The sequence below is a fragment of the Triticum aestivum genome, chromosome 5A (assembly GCF_018294505.1).
Source record: "Triticum aestivum cultivar Chinese Spring chromosome 5A, IWGSC CS RefSeq v2.1, whole genome shotgun sequence".
NCBI lineage: Eukaryota > Viridiplantae > Streptophyta > Magnoliopsida > Poales > Poaceae > Triticum > Triticum aestivum.
Window position 1 is genome coordinate 39,464,377 of NC_057806.1, and position 16,039 is coordinate 39,480,415.

The 16,039-nt window shown below is 43.5% G+C and overlaps 1 protein-coding gene and 1 long non-coding RNA gene across 5 annotated transcripts; both read left to right on the forward strand.

Moving 5' to 3' along the window:
- The first annotated feature begins 3,235 nt into the window (after positions 1 to 3,235).
- LOC123102174 (uncharacterized) lies at positions 3,236 to 6,050 on the forward strand. 4 transcript variants are annotated; one of them, XR_006448800.1, is made up of 5 exons: positions 3,238 to 3,954; positions 4,050 to 4,177; positions 4,268 to 4,328; positions 5,165 to 5,276; positions 5,382 to 6,050. It is a non-coding gene; the product is annotated as an uncharacterized lncRNA (long non-coding RNA). The 4 variants fall into 4 exon arrangements; XR_006448798.1 differs by having other exon boundaries at positions 3,241 to 3,477; positions 3,561 to 4,177; XR_006448799.1 differs by having other exon boundaries at positions 3,236 to 4,177; positions 4,268 to 5,003.
- A 6,208-nt stretch (positions 6,051 to 12,258) lies between these two features.
- LOC123102175 (single myb histone 5) lies at positions 12,259 to 15,949 on the forward strand. Its single transcript, XM_044523478.1, has 7 exons — positions 12,259 to 12,514; positions 12,600 to 12,851; positions 12,949 to 13,187; positions 13,313 to 13,397; positions 13,720 to 13,803; positions 14,533 to 14,889; positions 15,210 to 15,949. The coding sequence occupies exons 2-7, from the start codon at positions 12,702 to 12,704 to the stop codon at positions 15,222 to 15,224; spliced, it is 930 nt and encodes a 309-aa protein (XP_044379413.1). The 5' UTR covers positions 12,259 to 12,514; positions 12,600 to 12,701; the 3' UTR covers positions 15,225 to 15,949.
- Positions 15,950 to 16,039: the final 90 nt, after the last annotated feature.

Consider the following 16,039-nt stretch of genomic DNA (forward strand, 5'->3'; position numbering starts at 1 on the left):
ATTTTAACCCCCCGGGCCAGTGCTCCTCTGAGTGTTGGTCCGATCGAGCAGACTGCGAGGCCACCTCGGGGCAACTTGAGGTTTGGTTTTACTCATAGGATGTCTCATCTGAGTGTGCCCTGAGAACGAGATATGTGCAGCTCCTATCGGGATTTGTCGGCACATTCGGGCGGTGTTGCTGGACTTGTTTTACCATTGTCGAAATGTCTTGTAACCGGGATTCCGAGTCTGATCAGGTCTTCCCGCTAGAAGAAATATCCTTCGTTGACTGTGAGAGCTTGTCATGGGCTAAGTTGGGACACCCCTGCAGGGATTTGAACTTTGGAAGCCGTGCCCGCGGTTATGGGCAGATGGGAATTTGTTAACGTCCGGTTGTAGAAAACCTGAAGTTGACCTTAGTTAAAATGCATCAACCGCGTGTGTAACCGTGATGGTCTCTTTCCGGCGGAGTCCGGGAAGTGAACACGGTGTTGGAGTTATGCTTGACGTAGGTTGTTCTTGGATCACCTCTTGATCATAGTTTCACGATCGTGTTTTCCCTTCTCTTCTCGCTCTCATTTGCGTATGTTTTAGCCACCATATATGCTAGTCGCTTGCTCCAACTCCACCTCATACCTTTTACCCTTCCTATAAGCTTAAATAGTCTTGATCGCGAGGGTGCGAGATTGCTGAGTCCCCGTGACTCACATATTACTTCCAAAACCAGCTTGCAGGTGCCGATGAGTCCGTGCAGATGACGCAACCAAGCTCAAGGAGGAGCTCGATGAAGATCTTGTCCTTTGTGTTGTTTCGTTCTAGTTGTTCAGTAGTAGAGCCCAGTTGGGGTCGATCGGGGGACCTTGTCGCTTTTGGGGTAGTCTTCTTTTATTTTGGCTCCGTAGTCGGGCATTGATTGTAACTGGTTGATGTAATGCTTTATTCATGTAATTGTGTGAAGTGGCGATTGTAAGCCAATTATGTATCTCTTTCCCTTATGTATTATATGTGTTGTGTGAAGATTACCTCACTTGCGACATTGCTTTCAATGCGGTTATGCCTCTAAATCGTGCTTCGACACGTGGGAGATATAGTTGCATCAAGAGCATTAAAGTTAGGCCCTCTACCTACAACTATATATGATCCATGCGCAACGCGAGCCCCATCCACACCGCCAGCCATAAAGGCCGTCAGGGGAGGGGAGCCCGTCGGGATCTATCGCCGGAGGAGCGTCCACACGAGGCGGAAGACAAGGTCGCCTCTTTCTCTTTGGGAAAGGGGATAGTGGTTTTATCGTGGAGCGAGTTTGTGCACGCTTGTGCCGTACGTATTTGGGAAGCAAAGGCATCCATGGTTGTGTGTGTGAGAGAGAAGTGGATTAAACTAAATTATTTCATGATTAGCCCAAACAGTTATCTCTAATCTATAAAATAAACACATTTTAACATTTTTTCTTGGTAAACACATTTGTACAAAATTATTTCTCTTTTTTTAATAAACCAAATTTATTAAAATTTTGTTCAAATTACCCAAAGCAATGAAATAATTTATCTTTTCTTTTTGTAAAAATGGCCCAAATGTATTATAAAAGTTTACCATATGTTCAAGGCACCACACGCAAAATACAACTTACATTGAGCTCTTTGGACCATCAAACGACCACTACCGCTATTAGAACGAACCGTTGTCGCCGCTTCCCAATGAAACCGACCTCATCACATCGATGATACTGATAGTCAGAAAGTCTTCGTAGGAGCCTTCGCCATCAACGTTGAACTCTTGAATCGATCTAAAGTGCCTGACACCGGATCTCACCATATCGCACCCAGGAGCAGAAAACTTAACCACGTCGCCCAAGGAGATGACAAAAATCTAGGACGGAGGTCCATCAATTCAGTTTAGATGAATGAACTCAAGGAGGATCAAAGGCCGGAAGATCAACTTAAAGAAGAACCATTGAGATCCATCTAAGCCAAGACACTGGATTTCCTCTCCTCGCCACCAACCGCCGGAGTGGCAGACAAAGGGGACGCGAATCTGCGGGCTGACCATCGAAGAATCGAAAGGAAAAAATTTGCCCTAGCCGCAACTTACACAGGAAAGGGAAAGAAATTGTATAACTTTTCCTTTGAAGTTGCACGGACAGTCAACCATATGGGAAAAAAAGTTGTACATTTTCCAATCTTACAAACCAAATAGTTTTATACCTCCTGTAACAACCTTCCCGTAAAACTGGCTCTATGGAAAGTCTATGTAACTTAGGATAAGTTGGCTGGTCAGGTAATTTCTCAGTTCCCGTAAGCATCTTCTCTGTATTATTTTTATTTCCCATTAAACAAGCCTAGGGCCCACAATCAATGTCACGGATGACATTGTCCGTCACATGACCGACATTGGGCTTGTATGTGTGATGGTGCAACGACGACAAGGTGCGGCGCGGCAGGGTGGCCACGAGGGAGGCAGGGCGACGCGGGTTTGAGTCGGCATGGTCAAGCAGGGCGGCACGGGCTTGCAAGGGGTTGCACGAGGGTTTCTCGGGCGCAGGGGTGGATTAAAAAGCTGTCTGGCTCGTTAAGCTTAATGAGCCAAAAAATCATGCTTGGCGCCGTCTTTTAAACTCGTTAAGTCCGTGAACACTCGCGAGGCTTTGTTAACAAACTATTATGTATTATGGTCTATGTCATGAGAGTGTGGGTCTAATTCTTAGAAAAAAATATGTTGGCTATAATTATAAGAAGAGGTGTGGTTTTTGTCCTTTATAGGTTGGATTGAGTTGATTAGATTGAAAAGATGGATTGCATACTACAAAAATGTTGTTGCACAAAAAATATGTGTTGTGTTGTGCTAATGGGCTTAACGAGCTACTCGTGAAATTCATTTAGCTTCTTCGTTAAGCTCATTAAATTTAACAAAGGTAAAATTAATAATTGACTATTCATTAAAAAGCGAGTTACAAGCTTAATGATCCCTAACTCCCATGAACTTTTACGCGGTTTTCTGTCTGCCAAATTATACTGAAAGGGGTATGCTCCCGTAAATATGAGGGGAGTTGGAAAAAATATATGATATCTAAATAGTTCATCCCCACTAACCTATTTCTCTTAACATGCAACCTATCCATCTCAACATACTTGCCACATCAGCATCCTATCAGTGACTTACATATAGGACCAACGAGTACAACAACCCTGTCACATGGGTGTTCGGTTAGTGCTAAGGCCTAAGGGACCCACCACAATCTGACCTCACGCGCGTCCTCTCTCGCTCTCCCCTGATTCAGCAGCTCTCGCAGGTCTTCCCTTCCACTTCCACGCAGGTCTCCCCTTCCTCTTCCCGTTCCACTTCCACTTTCACCTTTAATTCCCAAGCCGTCCGGTGCCTCTCCGGTCTGTCTTCTTGGTCTGCCTAACAAATCCAAGATCGACCAGTCTCGCTCCGCTGTCAATCTGGAGGTTTGCTCCCTCCCCACCGATCTGCTGCAATCCGCCTGCACGTCCGCCAGTATGCCCCCCATCCCCCACGCTCGCTCTCGGAGTTCGGATGCGGGCCAATCGTGATTCGTGGTTCCCTTGCCGCCGACGCAGATCATGGAGGAAGACATGGCCGAATTTGGTCTGCGCCGTACCTCCTCTCACGTCCCGCCACTCGGCCTCTCCTCCACATCTCTATGGTAGGAGCGCGGGCTAGGCCGCCTTTCTATCGCCGGCCACCCTGAATCCCAGATCCTCGATGAAGCCACAATCCCAGAGGATTCTACCCGCCGTGCTCTTCTCAGCAGTGATGGCCTCGCCAAGAGTTAGTTGCGTCGGCTGCACCATAGAGTAATCCAAGAATCGGAAGCAACGAGGTATATACGTTTTCTCCCAGATTGGTTAGAAGTCCCGAAAAAAGGATTGTTTTTGAATTAGAAAATCTGATTAGGGCATTAATTTACTTTCTTTCTTTTTGATGCGATATTAGGAAAAGGAATCATTTTGGGTATGATTACGACTTACCTAATTTACTTCTGCAGCCTGATTTCTTCATGCTTTGGCATGTAATTAATTAGGAACATCTCGATTTTTTTATGCAAGTTTGTTAATGCAGATGACAGTGGGTTCACACGTATCATACAAGTTGGAAACTTCCATTTGGGTGGAGCTAATTTTCAGGTGGCCAAGAAAAAGGATCAAATTTTTAGGAATATTGGAAAGTCCAGATTGTAAGAATCAATTCTGGCATGCTATTCTGTTTCCTAACTTTTTTTTGGGATGCTACTAACTAAACCTCAATCTCTTATCATTTCATGCAGCGACACGTCAGAGTTTCAACAAAGCATCATATTATGTTATGAGCTGCCTCAAAGTTTTCAGGTGAGAACTACAAATGAACACGATTATTTGTACGAAGAAGATGAGTCATGGCCTGATGACAGCTTAGTACTTAATTGTTGTATATTCTTATTACTCTCACTGTTGAAACAGACATCTGTATTGCTTTTGAGTACATGCGCAACTGCACCCATTTAAATCTTATATCCATTGATATCTTTGTCACTAATGTCATGGGCCTATTCTCTTCATACCCATGTGAGTCAACAACAGATCCGCAAGGACATTCACAATATGCAGATGATCACCAAATTTCACCTTCATGCACGGTGTTGTAGACTTAGAAAAGAAATATTCATGCAGCCATATGAATAACCAACAGTCCCTCCTCAACTCATGTTCTATTTATTGACTAAATAAATTTTCAGTCCACTGTTTTCAGGAAAATAACAATTTCTAGAATAATTTCATGTCTTGAAATTAAGCAATACTGCAGGGTTACCATGATACATGACTTTCATAGAAACACGAATATGGGAGTACATACCAGTTTGCACCATCTTACCTTAATCCCTGATTATACCGCTCAAATTAGCCTCACCATGCTATTTATTTGATCCCTTCATGTATGTTACTCTCATAATACAAGTTATAATGCTCGGAGAAAATTGGAGTTACAGCCGCCTGCTGGTACACTATCTTGCCACTTACCGTGAGGTTATCCTCTATAATTTTACGATTATTATCTTTCCCATGCCTTCAGCAATTATGTTTGCAGACGAATGAATACTTGCATTAGTTTGCATCCCATCTATACACGTTTATTGGTTCCTCTTATGGATTATTGTTAAATTTTGCTATCTAATTTCCTACAACAGAACAATGAAACATGGATGGTTACGGTAGATGGAGGGCCAGAGTTTCACTATTCATTTTGTCATGCATGCTCAAAACAAAACCAAAAGATATCATCGGATTGTAGCACTGCAGGTTGTTTCCCTAGCCCTATGGGATGTCGTAAACACTAAAAGTTTAAAACTTTTCTTCCAGTTGTTGAAGAACATGTTGCCTCACTGTCGTGCCTCGCTTTTGTAGGAGATCTTGCAGCTTCCGCTCATCGGCGATCTTAATGGAGTGGCTACACAAAATATCCAGATAAACATGAAGAGTCTATTCTCCAATTTCAGTTTTTTTGAAGAACCAAGAATGGCAAGTACAACTCAACTTCGAATTTTTTCTTTGTTACGAATGCAAAACATAAAATCATCTGAGGAGGGAATTTCTAGACAAGGTACAACCTATAGGTATAAGCCTTTCAAAAAAGTTATCATGCCAGTATAAATAAATAAATTAGTTTTGTTTCTGTACGGTACTGCTTCCTTAGCAAATAAAGAATTATATCGATGTATGCTATTCTTGATGCCTCTTTGGATATGCTTTAGCTGTACTATCATATGCCCATACTTTATTTTTCCAGTTGTTAAGATTTGGCCACACGAATTTGAACTTCTTTGTAGGTGAACAAATGCCTCATCTGGAGCAACTATAGGCTAACCAAGTGTACTAGAATTACTTCAATGCTCTTAAAATACAACATAGTTACTTGAGAGAGGAATCGATGCACGTTACTGATAATTCTCTTTATGTTTGTGCAGAAATATGTTTGCTCAACATTTCAAATGTAAATATAAATATTCCATTGGATCTCCAATACCAATATTTAGAATGTAATTGTAATGTTCAGCATTTCAAGCTGTATTTAATATTCATTCGTACATATATGCTTTTCTTTGAATCTGTTCATGGAAACCACAAAGTCCCGCAGCAACGTGCGGGGGTATCATCTAGTTTTTATGAAATCCTAAGAAAAAAGAGGTTTACGTGAGCTATTGAAGTGTTGTTTCTTTTTCTTTTGAGAAACTTTTGATCTATTTATTTTTCACTTATGAAAGTACAACAAACATCAGAAATAACTAAAATTACATCCAGCTACGTAGAACACCTAGCGACGCCTACAAGCGTTGAAACGAGTCGAAGGTGCGCCGCCGTCATCGCCCCTCCCGTGCCGGAGTCGGGCACAACTTATTGTAGTAGACAGTCAGGAAGTTGTCATGCTAAGGCCCCATAGAACCAACACACCAGAACAGTAACCACCACAGATGAAGAGAAGCGTAGATCAAAAGGATCTAAACTAAAGACACGCGAAGAACGAGAAATAAAGACCCGATCCAAGCACCAAAGGCACTCACCGATCGAAACCCGCGAGATCCGCCGGAGACACACCTCCACGCGCCCTCCGACGGTGCTAGACGCACTAACGGGACGGAGGCTAGGCGAGGAGAACCTTGTTCCATCTTCAGGTAGCCGCCGCCGTTTCGTCTACCTGAGCAAGACACAAACCCTACAAAACTTGAAGAAACACCTAAAAACGGAGCCCTCCCGCGAGCAAAGGCCGGGATCTACCGCGCACCCATGGCCTCCCAAATTTATTAAAATTTTGTTCAAATTACCCAAAGCAGTGAAATAATTTATCTTTTCTTATTGCAAAAATGGCCCAAATGTATTATAAAATTTTACCATATGTTCAAGGCACCGCACACAAAATACAACTTACATTGAGCTCTTTGGACCATCAAACGATCACTACCGCTATCAGAACGAACCGTTGTCGCCGCTTCCCAATGAAACCGACCTCATCACATCGATGATATTGATAGTCAGAAAGTCTTCGTAGGAGCCTTCGCCATCAACGTTGGACTCTTGAATCGATCTAAAGTGCCTGACACCGGATCTCACCATATCGCACCCACGAGCAGAAAAATTAACCACAACGCCCAAGGAGATGACAAAAATCTAGCAAAAAAATTAACCACGTCGCCCAAGGAGATGACAAAAATCTAGGACGGAGGTCCATCAATTCCGTTTAGATGAATGAACTCAAGGAGGATCAAAGGCCGGAAGATCAACCTAAAGAAGAAGCATTGCGATCCGTCTGAGCCAAGACACTGGATTTCCTCTCCTCGCCACCAACCGCCGGAGTGATAGACAAAGGGGACGCGAATCTGCGGGCTGACCATCGAAGAATCGAAAGGAAAAAATTTGCCCTAGCCGCAACTTACACACGAAAGGGAAAGAAATTGTATAACTTTTCCTTTGAAGTTGCACGGACAGTCAACCATATGGGAAAAAAGTTGTACATTTTTCAATCTTACAAACCAAATAGTTTTATAGCTCCTGTAACAACCTTCCCGTAAAACTGGCTCTATGGGAAGTCTATGTAACTTAAGATAAGTTGGCTGGTCAGGTAATTTCTTAGTTACTGTAAGCATCTTCTCCGTATTATTTTTATTTCCCATTAAACAAGCCTAGGGCCCACAATCAATGTCACGGATGATGTTGTCCGTCACATGACCGACATTGGGCTTGTATGTGTGATGGTGCAACGACGACAAGGTGCGGCGCGGCAGGGTGGCCACGGGGGAGGCAGGGCGACGCGGGTTTGAGTCGGCATGGTCAAGCAGGGTGGCACGGGCCTGCAGGGGGTTGCACGAGGGTTTCTCGAGCGCAGGGATGGATTAAAAAGCTGCCTGGCTCGTTAAGCTTAATGAGCCAAAAAATCATGCTTGGCTCCGTCTTTAAAACTCGTTAAATCCATGAACACTCGCGAGGCTTCGTTAACAAACTATGATGTATTATGGTCTATGTCATGAGAGTGTGGGTCTAATTCTTACGAAAAAATATGGTGGCTATAACTATAAGAAGAGGTGTGGTTTTTGTCCTTTATAGGTTGGATCGAGTTGATTAGATTGAAAAGATGGGTTGCATACTACAAAAATGTTGTTGCATAAAAAATATGTGTTGTGTTGTGCTAATGGGCTTAACGAGCTACTCGTGAAACCCATTTAGCTTCTTCGTTAAACTCGTTAAATTTAACAAAGGTAAAATTAATGATTGACTATTCATTAAAAAGCGAGTTACGAGCTTAATGATCCCTAACTCCCATGAACTTTTACGCGGTTTTCTGTCTGCCAAATTATACTGAAAGGGGTTTACGTGAGCTATTGAAGTGTTGTTTCTTTTTCTTTTGAGAAACTTTCGATCTATTTATTTTTCACTTATGAAAGTACAACAAACACCAGAAATAACTAAAATTACATCCAGCTACGTAGAACACCTAGCGACGACTACAAGCGTTGAAACGAGTCGAAGGTGCGCCACCGTCATCGGCCCTCCCGTGTCGGAGCCGGGCACAACTTGTTGTAGTAGACAGTCAGGAAGTTGTCATGCTAAGGCCCCATAAAACCAACACACCAGAACAGTAACCACCATAGATAAGAGAAGCGTAGATTGAAAAGATCTAAACTAAAGACACGCGAAGAACGAGAAATAAAGACCTGATCCAAGCACCAAAGGCACTCACCGACCGAAACCCGCGAGATCCGCCGGAGACACACCTCCATGCGCCCTCCGGCGGTGCTAGACGCACTAACGGGACGGAGGCTAGGCGAGGAGAACCTTGTTCCATCTTCAGGTAGCCGCCGCCGTTTCGTCTACCTGAGCAAGACACAAACCCTACACAACTTGAAGAAATACCTAAAAACGGAGCCCTCCCGCGGGCAAAGGCCGGGATGTACCGCGCACCCATGGTCCTAAGACCACAGGAGACGTGGCAGATCGGCGACGCCACCGACGAAAGGCAGAAACTGTAGCGGTCTTTCCTTGGAGGAGAGACAAAGCTATGGAAGTGCCATTTTTGTCTTAACTGTTCGTGGAGTGTAGTTTTTTTAGGGATAAGGGAGCAATAGGAGTTGCTCCTATAGAAATATTCTAAATGCCCATGAATTCCCTCGAACCATTTTCGCAAAAAAAAAACCTTGAACCAAAAGACCCAAATTCCAGTCCTTACAAACTTTCTAACAATATACTTTCTCTGTTTCTAAATATTTGTTTTTCTAGAGATTTTAAATGGTTACTACATACGGATGTATATAGACATATTTTAGAATGTATATTCACTCATTTTGCTCCGAATGTAGTCACTTATTCAAACCTATAAAAAGACAAATATTTAGGAACGGAAGGAGTACAAAATGATATTTCGTCAAAAATTAAATGCGCAAAGCGTGCGATTTTGTCGAATCTATACTACTATTAAACAAGCAAACATATTCATCGCTAAGTGCACCCCATCTAATGCGCACAAAACAAACCGAAACAATTAGAGCCTTAGATCAGGCCCACTCATATCAATCTAACCGTCAGGATTAACAACTTATCCTCCTTGAGTGTGCGTTTAGCAATTTTAGGCATTGGACGAATACTCTGCCACCATCTCTAGCGATTCCAAAAATCCAAAAAGAAAGGAAACAAAACTTTAAAAAAGGAAACAAATCCCTACAATCACGTAACAGCCAATCTTCTCCCGAACTGCCCTCGGGACAGCCTCACGGGCGCCCTTCGCGTTGGCCCTCCTAGCCTCCCGCATGCCGCCGCCGCAGCCGCTCCATCTTGCACGGGTCGCCGCGCTCCCTCCCCGCAGCCTCCGCCGCTTGCTCCACCAGACGCTTGATGCCCACGCGGTGTTGCTGCGTGCGCAAGGGTTCTGCGGTGGAGACGTGGAAGAACGATGACGGGGTGGGGCCGTTTGACGCTGACGAGCGCAGTGACGAGAAGGCTCTTCAGACGAGGGTACTTCTCTCCCTCTCACTCTCTATGTTCCTTCTTCCCTCTCTACTCTCCTGTCCCTCTCAAGCTGCAGCAAGGCGTTGCGGCGGTGCCGGCATAAGGGCGTGGGCGGCGGCAGGACCAACTGCACCCTCTGCACCCAATCTGTGTTTCTAACCTCTCTGTTCAGTATGTTTGAGTAGAGGATCTAAATCGAGGTCACATGAGCTTGCCGGCAACACCCTCTGTATATGCTCAATTACGAATCAGCAAAGATATACGTACATACCATTTGATGAAATATGTAAATGGACCTTCTGTGTATGCTCAATTACCTCTTGTATTGAATTTTCTGAAATTTTGGATCGATCAACACGTGATCGGTGACATGGAGAGTTTGTTCGCTCCTGGCACCTTAATGAATCCTGACCAATTCAATATCTTTTTTTATTGGTCATGCCATGTTTTATGCAAAATTTGAAGTAATCATAGATTGATTCTGAGCATAATGCACACAAAATTGTCCTATGTATTCCTTCTCCATCTTACTATTTTGGCTACATCTATTTGTCATTTTTTATTGACGAGTACAAGCCTGCTTAAGTGCTTAGTGAAGATTACATTTAGAGGACAGACTGTTCCCACAAGACTTTTTTAATATCACCATTATATCGCATGCTTCATTGTAGGGGATCCTTTTTTTCACATTTAATTTGTTACTGGCCACTAGAAACATGGGATCGGTCAAGGAAGAAAAGGTGGAGATGAGGAGGTTGCGGATGAAGTTGATCTTGAAGAGTATGAAGAAGAAGATGCGGCAGGTATCTATCTAATGGTGTGTCTCTTATATAGGGTGAGGATGGTTTCTATGACAAAGCTGGAATGATGCAATGGAGAGGCCGAGGACATGGGGGAAGAGGTTGTGGCTGGGGCCATGCATTACCATGGCGAGAAACGGGATGGTGGGCATCCAATCGACACTCTTCCATCGAATCACAGTGCTGAGCATCTGGTGGTGTCAAAGCCGCCTCCTGGTCCGCAGATGCCACATGGTAGAGGAAGGATAGTAATACCCTATACATGCGCCATGTATACTGCATTACTGTTGGTCGATGGCCATGTGAATATGTCTTTTAGCAGCTCATATATGTTCAGGTTCATGTCATCTTTAGTGCTAACAACTTAACAAGAGAATGTGCAGGTTATCAAGGGCAAACGACTAGATTCGGTTTCATGATTAACATTTACAATTGAGCTGGATGCCTTCAGGTTACAACCGGAAACACTTGTATTTATGATCATGCACATATTTAATGCAAAGTTTTTTTACCATCCACATGTTCATGTTTTAGATTACAAAAAGAATGATTACCTCAAAGAGCTCCAGGAACACAGTTCTAGAATCTCTAAGAGCACATATTTATTTCTTGGAAGTGATTTATTTCATTGTTTGAATATTTAACCAGAGATACTTTGGCTAAATGCATGTGGTTTCTAATTAAATTAGACTACTTTGTAGTGATCATAAATCAGTGATGCTTCCTTTTTACCATGGGTGAGCAATTGATGTACAATGAGATTTAATTGCTGGGAATAAATAGTATTGTACTATCAACTGCAACAAGATCTACTTGATATCTATATTCTCCCCTTTGTTACTACTGTAATCATATCAATGTGCAAATGAAGTGCAAAGAAGTCCAAGATCTACTAACTTTGTTATCTACCTTGTTTCCGCACTACATGTATCCAAGTGCTTACGGATGCCTTTTGTGAATGAATTTAGGTTTTTTGAGTGAGCAGCTTGATACCTTTTCGGGAATGTATCCGAGTGGGTGAAATACTCCCCACTTGTCCCAAGAGGTCCTGGTGTGGAAGCTTAGCACTCAGTCTATCCTTTACTGAGGCAAAAATAGTTTGAATATGCACACCTTCATATATGTAGCTGGTAATGCATCTTGTTTGGGAAAGGGTATTTATAGTACTTATTAGTATAAAGTAAATTACAAAGTTTGTGGTATTCCAATTAAAAACTTTGTTGTTCCGTGACATTGCCACAATCCGATCGTTTGTGCTTGTTATAGGTTTAACTAAGTTTGCATTAGTTCATATGTACATGTCGTGTGCATGACTTGCAATTTGAATTAACAATGATTTTTGTTATTTCACGACATGCAACAATTTAAACGATTTTTGTTATTCATGATATGCAACATTTAGATGACCGTCATCCTTAAATAATTTTATATTAATCTAGACGTGCGCACGTACACGTTTACTAGTTTACGGCCAAAACAAATCAAATCCCTCCGCTCTCGGTGTGTCGACAGAGCAAAAAAAATAAAAAATAAAAATCCATCATCCCCGCGGCGACTTTTCCTCTCCACCGTATCCTCCTCCTCCCCTGTGCCGCCCTGCCCTATCTCAAGCTCCGATCCACCGTGCCCTAGACCTGCCGCCGAACGTGCCCTAGCCACCGCCGGCGCCCCCCGCGCGCGGTCGCCGTCTCCGCCCTACCTCGCCGCGCCCCCGCCCCCGTCCCGCCCGCAGCCTTCGTTTCCGAGGTACGTACGAGTACGAGCTTTCTAGGCGTCGATCCGGTGGTTGATTAGTCGATCCCGAAGTGACCTCGAGGGATTCCGGGCCTAGATCCGCCTCCGATCTGCTCGGCGGCAGGCGCTGTTGCTGTCGTTGTTGAAGGAGGAGGAGGAGGAGAGGGAGCCCTAGACTCCTAGGGCAAGGCCGAAGCAGATGGGGGCACCGAAGCAGAAGTGGACGGCGGAGGAGGAGGCGGCGCTCAAGGCCGGGATAGGCAAGCACGGGGCCGGGAAATGGCGCACCATACTCAAGGACCCCGAGTTCAGCAACATCCTGCGCTACCGCTCTAACGTTGACCTCAAGGTTCGTTCCTGCGTCCGTTTCCTCGGCTGCCAGACCCTGCGCGCTTTAGCCGCTCCACTAGATTGGAGAGACTCTGATGACTGCTGCATGATTGCAGGACAAGTGGCGGAACATGAATGTCACGGTGAACGCGTCGGGCACTCGCGACAAAGTGAGGACGACGACCACGACGACACCCACGGCTAAGAAGCCGAGGTCTGCTCCGAAGCAGGAAAACCACCCGACGGCGATCACCACCATCACCTCCGACGGCGATGATGACGTCATCGACGTGAAGCCTATCATAAAGCCTATTGTGACGTTTACTACAGGTTCAGGGAATAAATCGCTATCCAGGTAGGTGCCCTGTTCGATATACTGGTTTGAATGCTTGTTTATTTCCTTTGTTCTACCAGTATCTCGAACAGAAACTTGCAAGGTTTTGACTGCTTTGATGTACCTCTATGGTGCCGTTCCTGCAGGCTAGAAAATATCATACTGGAGGCCGTGAAGACCTTGAATGAGCCTACAGGGTCATACAAAACAGCCGTTGCTAATTACATAGAGGTCTCTATATGCTTCTTCTGTTTATCATGTACTTTATCACAATGAAATGTCAACAACAAACATAATATATGATGCTTTACAAATGCTAAATTTCGTAGTCTTCATGAATAAAACATTGCTTATTTACGTTGCCCATCACTTAATATACTTTTGAATTCAGGCAGTGATGCAGAAAAAAAATTATGTGACAACATAGGCACACAGAAATGATTTCATGATAACCAGTGGCTACAAAATCCCATTCCTTTGTGGCAGAGTTCTATCTAATCTAGTTTGTTTTGTAGATTGCTCCGTTCTTAACATATTTTTTCATGTCATGTAGGAACAATACTGGCCACCTGCTGATTTTGATCATGTACTGTCTGCAAAACTGAATGAGTTGACATCATCTGGGAAATTGATGAAGGTAGTAACGTTTCTTTCTACCATAACTCCGTTATTGTAAATTATAAAGAGGTGTGAAAAAAGTGCCCTGATATAAAGTATTAAAGTCACACCTGTTACCGTTGTTGTAGCATATAAATGAAGTCTGATGAAGTTCAATGAACTAGGATGTTTTCATATTATGTCTGGGTTTATCATTATATGGATGACTGTGCTTGATATGTTGTGCTCCCCCCAAATGCATTCACCCTATCAACACGTGTGTGAGCACTCTCTGTTCCAAACATTGTTTGCCTGCTATTGGCATCTACTCCCTCTGTCCCAAAATACTGTGATAGTGTCAAAAACGTTCTTATATTTTGGGACGGACGGTGTACTTATCTATTCTATTATAATTGCTTTCAGTGCCGTAACATGTCTAGTAGGACAGTACTTATCTAGGTAGTAAGATTCAAAATGCCATACTATATTTCAGAAAGGTACTATTATACCTTTTGCTGGATCTCTTTGGTTCCAATGATATCTTTTGTATGCGTATTTTTTTTTGCCATGGACCACCTGGAAATTGCTGTTATATATATATATTTAGTTGGAATGTAAGGTCCCTAAAATCATGAACCTGGATAATCTTAATATTTTAGCCTTGAAAATTTGTATGTTGACACCTAGATAGGCTAGGTTACTCTTTTTAAGTGTATAAGCTATCTGCCATGCAGCCCAATACTGAAGTTTATTAGTTTAACAATTTTAGGTGAATCGGAAGTACAGGATAGCCCCTAGCTCGTCCTTTTTAGAAGGGCGAAGCTCCAAAATGCTGCTGCTTGATGATATAAAAAAGGAGCCAACCAAGGTAGAGAAGGTAGAGCGGGATGGCTTTACAGCCCACACCAAATCTCAGGTAGATGCTGAACTTGCACGGATGAGAAACATGAGCGCAGAAGAGGCTGCAGCTGCAGCAGCTCGTGCGGTTGCTGAGGCAGACGCTATCATGGCGGAAGCTGAAGCCGCAATGAGGGAAGCGGAGGCTGCAGAAGCTGATGCTGTAGCTGCACAAGCCTTTGCGGAAGCAGCAATGTTGACATTAAAAAACAGGAGTTCCGCAAAATTGGTAATTGTTTCAAGTACTTAGACTCTATGTTCAACTTTTTTTTTTCATGTTTTCAGTTGACATTTTGTTGGTTTTGCACACTTACATCACGCCACTTAAATGCAAGTAAATACATTCACTTTGCTTTAATATGAATTTCTAGCCCCCTCCACAAACAGTCGCATTCATATTCATGAGTAAAACATTGGAACACTTGAACACACATAATCAGAATCACTGCTTTCAAGCAATTTATATAGGAAATGGACACTTTAGAATCGTGAAAAAAAAACATGTTATCTGCTTAAGCAAATCCTGAACGCTTTCATGCTCACATGCAGATCATTCGAGGTTGACACATCTTGTGGGACCTGCTTCAGTGTCCGCTTTCCTCTGACCTTGTTGTGCGCGCGTGCATCTTTGCTGAATTCCAGCGCAAACTAACTGATGCTTTGGTGTTACTGGAGCCATCGAGCTGATGGCAATGCTGATCTGTTATTTTAATCCATGCAAGCTCATCCCAGATTCAAGCAGCGCAAACTTGCTTGGTTTTCTGACTTGCACCTTGAAGCTAGTTACCTTTCTCCCTCATGCCGGTTTGCCGAGGGATGGAGGAAGACAAACTCATATTTAACTCCCACATTACAGAGACGTAAATGTGATCTGCACGGGCTGTGGGATGATGAGAAGCTGAATAAATACAGATGATGGTCATTCCATCTTTCTGGACCCTTGTTGCTGTCATGGTTTAGGTCACTGCCATGTTGGAATTTTATTCACCATGTGTTGGATTACCTTACCTTCCTTTTGCGGCGAATCTTCCGAATGAACGGTGCCTTTCAGTTTGCCGCTTGTCTGTCTGGTCTGCCCCAGGCCAAGGTATTTGGTACAGAATAATCACAGCGTCTATAGAATTCATTCATGTTTTCAGTCTGTATAAGTTTGCCAAGCCAAAATAGTTGGCAACATAACATGTTTTGGCAGGCCGAATTCACCCAATATTTATCTTGGTATTGTACCGGTGCTTGGAAAAAACGCAGTTGTACATTTGGTGATCCAACGTCTACCAATCTTTGATATCGGTGAACTTGGGTGGCATGTGCGTCTTGGTTCAACCCAAAGTTTCTTGGAATTGTACAAAGCGCACACATGCTTTTTCAATCCGTGTGAT

Excerpts from the sequence above, each read along its gene's own strand:
- LOC123102175 (XM_044523478.1), top strand. The coding sequence starts at position 12,702 with ATGGGGGCACCGAAGCAGAAGTGGACGGCGGAGGAGGAGGCGGCGCTC. Across the intron at positions 12,852-12,948 it reads GCTCTAACGTTGACCTCAAG|GACAAGTGGCGGAACATGAA; the intron begins GTTCGTTCCTGC and ends GCATGATTGCAG. Across the intron at positions 13,398-13,719 it reads CCGTTGCTAATTACATAGAG|GAACAATACTGGCCACCTGC; the intron begins GTCTCTATATGC and ends CATGTCATGTAG.